The sequence below is a fragment of the Rhagoletis pomonella genome, unplaced genomic scaffold, assembly GCF_013731165.1.
Source record: "Rhagoletis pomonella isolate Grant_MI unplaced genomic scaffold, Rhpom_1.0 Rhpom_scaffold_00019, whole genome shotgun sequence".
NCBI classification, from domain to species: Eukaryota; Metazoa; Arthropoda; class Insecta; order Diptera; family Tephritidae; genus Rhagoletis; species Rhagoletis pomonella.
The window spans coordinates 1-3,648 of record NW_023458573.1 but is presented as its reverse complement, the minus strand read 5'-3'; the positions used below and the strand labels follow the sequence as shown (position 1 = coordinate 3,648).

General features: G+C 45.4%; 1 protein-coding gene across 1 annotated transcript; it reads right to left on the bottom strand.

The window, feature by feature from the left end:
- Positions 1-1,764: 1,764 nt before the first annotated feature.
- LOC118749538 lies at positions 1,765-3,099 on the bottom strand. Its single transcript, XM_036484341.1, has one exon. The coding sequence runs from the start codon at positions 3,097-3,099 to the stop codon at positions 1,765-1,767; it is 1,335 nt and encodes a 444-aa protein (XP_036340234.1).
- Between the last annotated feature and the right edge of the window lie 549 nt (positions 3,100-3,648).

Here is a 3,648-nt window from a genome sequence, read left to right as displayed (position 1 = left end):
GACGAAACTAACATCGATTGTGTCTCTGTAGGATACACGCACGTACCCAACCGCAGCAAACGCAACTTGGCTCGCATCGACAAATATGTGTAGCTCAACTCTACACTTGTTCAGGATATGTGGAGAGTAGCATCGTGGCATCTTAAACAGCTTCACGTTATGGAATTCTTCCCACCAAGGTAACCACCTTCTGCTTAGCCCCGCTGGCATCGCATCATCCCAATCGACCTCGCACCTCCACATATCTTGAATGAGAAGTTTAGAAAAAATTAAGAAATCTGCCAACATACCGAACGGGTCGAAGACTGCCATCACTATCTGCAACAGCTCCCGCTTTGTAGGAGCTCGTGCTCCGTTCAACACATCTTTGGGCACTCGATGAAATTTGGTGTTAAATTGAAAGGTGTCTTCTTCGGTGTTCCAGTATAGGCCAAGAACTTTCTCCGTCGTACCATTACGTTCCATATTAACTGCTTCTCGCTCTGATGATGACGATTCATTCAACCTTTCTTCCAACTCAGTGCAGTTTGAGACGAAGTTTCTTAGGTGGAACCCTGCTTCGCGATGGATTTGAATGATTTGACGGCTGACTTTCATGGCTCGCTCTGGTGACTCAAAACTGGCAACCAGATCATCGACGTAGTGTTTGTTAATGATAACTGACGATGCTTCAGGAAACTCCGACTTAAAAAGTTCTGCGTTTTGATTTTTCACGTACTCGGCGATACAGGGCGAGCAAACAGCCCCGAAGATCATCGACGTCATCATGAACTCTTGAATTGGTTGGTGGATGTCTCCGTGTCTCCATAAGTAACGTTGAGCATGTTGATCGGTTGGATTAACCCTTATTTGCGAAAACATCTCGCGTATATCCGCCGCAACCCCAATTTGACCTTGACGGAATTGTAGCAGAAGGCGAATTAATGGCTGTGCCTGTTCGGGGCCCTTCAACAGTGCTGAGTTCAGAGACACGCCTTTGACAGTCGCTGCTGCATCGAAGACGATACGCAGCTTGCTTGGCTTGTTTGGGTTGAAAACCGCGAAATGCGGCAAGTACCAAATCTGCGGATGTGATGCGCTAACTTCTTTGTCGGTTAGTCTTCTGGCGTACCCTTTTTCCACGTACTTAGCCATTTCCTCCTTGTAGCGGACAGCAAATCCGTTGTCCTCATGCATACGTTTCTCAATCGCTAATAAACGCCGTTCTGCCATTTCTCTGCTGCTTGGGAGTTGCGGCGGAAACCGTTTCCAAATAAGTCCAACTTCATAATGCTTATCTGCTTGTCGTGTAGTTGTTGTTTCTAGTATATGACGCGCTCGCTTGTCTTCATCCGACTGTAACTTTGCCGACGTCGGATTGGTGCCGAAACTATCTGATGCAAAATACTCAGAAACCAAATTATGTAGTTGTTGATGTTCCTTAATAACCATGACTCGAGGATTTGACGTTAGTGGCGATTTGGTTGGTCCATAGGCGACCCAACCCAGTGGCGTTTTGGCAGCGATGGGACTCTCGTTATCAGCTTGTATTAAAGTTGTGGTGGCGCCTAAATATGCTTGATTTAGGCCAATCAGCAATGACGGCTTCATACTACTGTAGCTTTGCAAAGGCACATGTTCGAAGTGTTCGAAGTTTCCCTTCGCGAATGCCTGCTCTGGCAAGTTCAGATGTCTCACCGTGTACACGCCCTTCAAAGTAAACCTCCTGTTGCCAACGCTGTTTCCGATTTCTAGGTTGACTTTATACGACTGTTCAGTTACCACTCAGTCGTCATACCACTGAAGCGTGAGAGGGTGACTCTGGCCACGAACCCCGATCTTTCTGGCGATGTCTTCCTCTAAAATTGTGATGGCAGAACCCTCATCAAACATTGCTAAAATTTCGTATTTACCGTTCGGTCCGTAAATGTTGATAGGCAACATCTTGAACAGCTGCTTGGACGTTCCATGAACGAGGCGACAGTTTAACACGGGCTGCACACTTCTAACACATTGAGCGATTTGGCGCGATGTTGTGAGTGGAACTTCATTGTTGTGTAAGAGATGACTGTGATAACGCTGACATCCGTTTATGCCGCACAGTTTCCTTGAACGACATTTTCCAGTAATGTGACCCTTTCGCAAGCAGGAGAAACACAACTGGCGATTCTTCACAAATTCCCATCTGGCTTGCACGTCTGCGGCTTTGAACGAAGCGCACTTCAGGATAGGATGATCACCGCTGCAATGAAGACATTTTGCTGCTTCCTCTGCTCTTTCCTCCTGAATATGCATTACACGACGAGGATTACCAGATGGCGCATTAGTTCTGGTACTGTGTGTAGTAGTTGGCATCAGGCACACGACTCTGGCTAGCTCGCTCAACCACGTACTGAAGTCTTCTATAGTTGCATACGGTCTAATGGTGACTGAATGTTTGGCCCAGTCAAACTGCTTATTTTGCGGTAGTTTACATACCATTTGTTCTAGCAGGGAGACATTTGCTAGATGCTGGTGACATTTTGCGGATTTCAGGAAGGCTACCACGTTGCGTACTCTGGACGAAAATGGCACAATCTGTTCCAGTTTCTGCTCGACGATTGGCGGAAACTGCTGTAGTTTTTGTATCTGATGTTTAACTAGAATATCTGGCCGACCAAACCTAAATTCTAACTCCCTTAAAACGTTTGGCACATCGTTTGGGTGAATTAGCATCGCTGCCACTGCTTCTTTTGCAGGGCCTACAAGGCACTTCTGTAGTCGCATTAAGTTTTGGCGATGGCTGTATCCGAATGCCTCGGTGGTGTCGTTATAGTTGGCAAAAAACAGCGGCCATTCTTCCGCATTACCGGCAAACGTGGGCAAATCGTAGAGTTTGACTGTCGAATCTGTCGATGGCATGGCGACTATGCTCGATTCGCGTGGTGCTGGCTGTATTGTCACGTTTTGCTCACCCATTTCCTGTGGCCGAATGTTCTCGCGCAACCTTATTATATCTCGTTGGCTTTCGACGGTGCTGTTCCTCAGTTCTTCCACCGATGCTCTTAAGGCGTTTAATGTCGCGATAATGGCGTTTATTTGACCGTCTCCGGCTGGGCCCAGCTGGTTTGTCTCGTCCATTTCTGTGCTCTCAAACGATGAATCGCTTTCACTGTTGTCCTGTCTTCCTGACGCTCGACTTCTTAGAAAGTAATTGCCGGAACCAGGCATTCACGAAATTTGCGGCTGCTTTAATTTATTTGCACCAGCGTAATAAAGTCGTGCACGTAATAAGCAAGACGTGACTTCAAATATATCGACTGAAGTTAACAAGCAGGACGTGCCAGAAAATTATAAAAACTGTTGGGTAAATGAAAACGATGATTTTGATTTGGTATTAGGTGAATAAAACTTTAATTATAACCCGATTAATTTTACATAGTTGCTTGGTTGTTTTATAATTGTGTTGACTGGCACGTCTGCAAAACTAATACAAAAATGTTTTCCCTAACTTCAGGCTTTATATTCTAAAACGAGTAACGGCGAGGTATATAAGAGTCCCGTTCAGCTTGTGCTATGTATTTTAAAGTAGTAAACAAATACAGTGAATAGACAAAACGATAAATAAAGGAGTACATACATACATAAATAAATGAAACAAGCAATGAAATGCCACAGGGCGACCTAACA

Coding starts and splice junctions, on each gene's coding strand:
- LOC118749538 (XM_036484341.1), bottom strand. CDS start 3,099: ATGGACGAGACAAACCAGCTGGGCCCAGCCGGAGACGGTCAAATAAAC.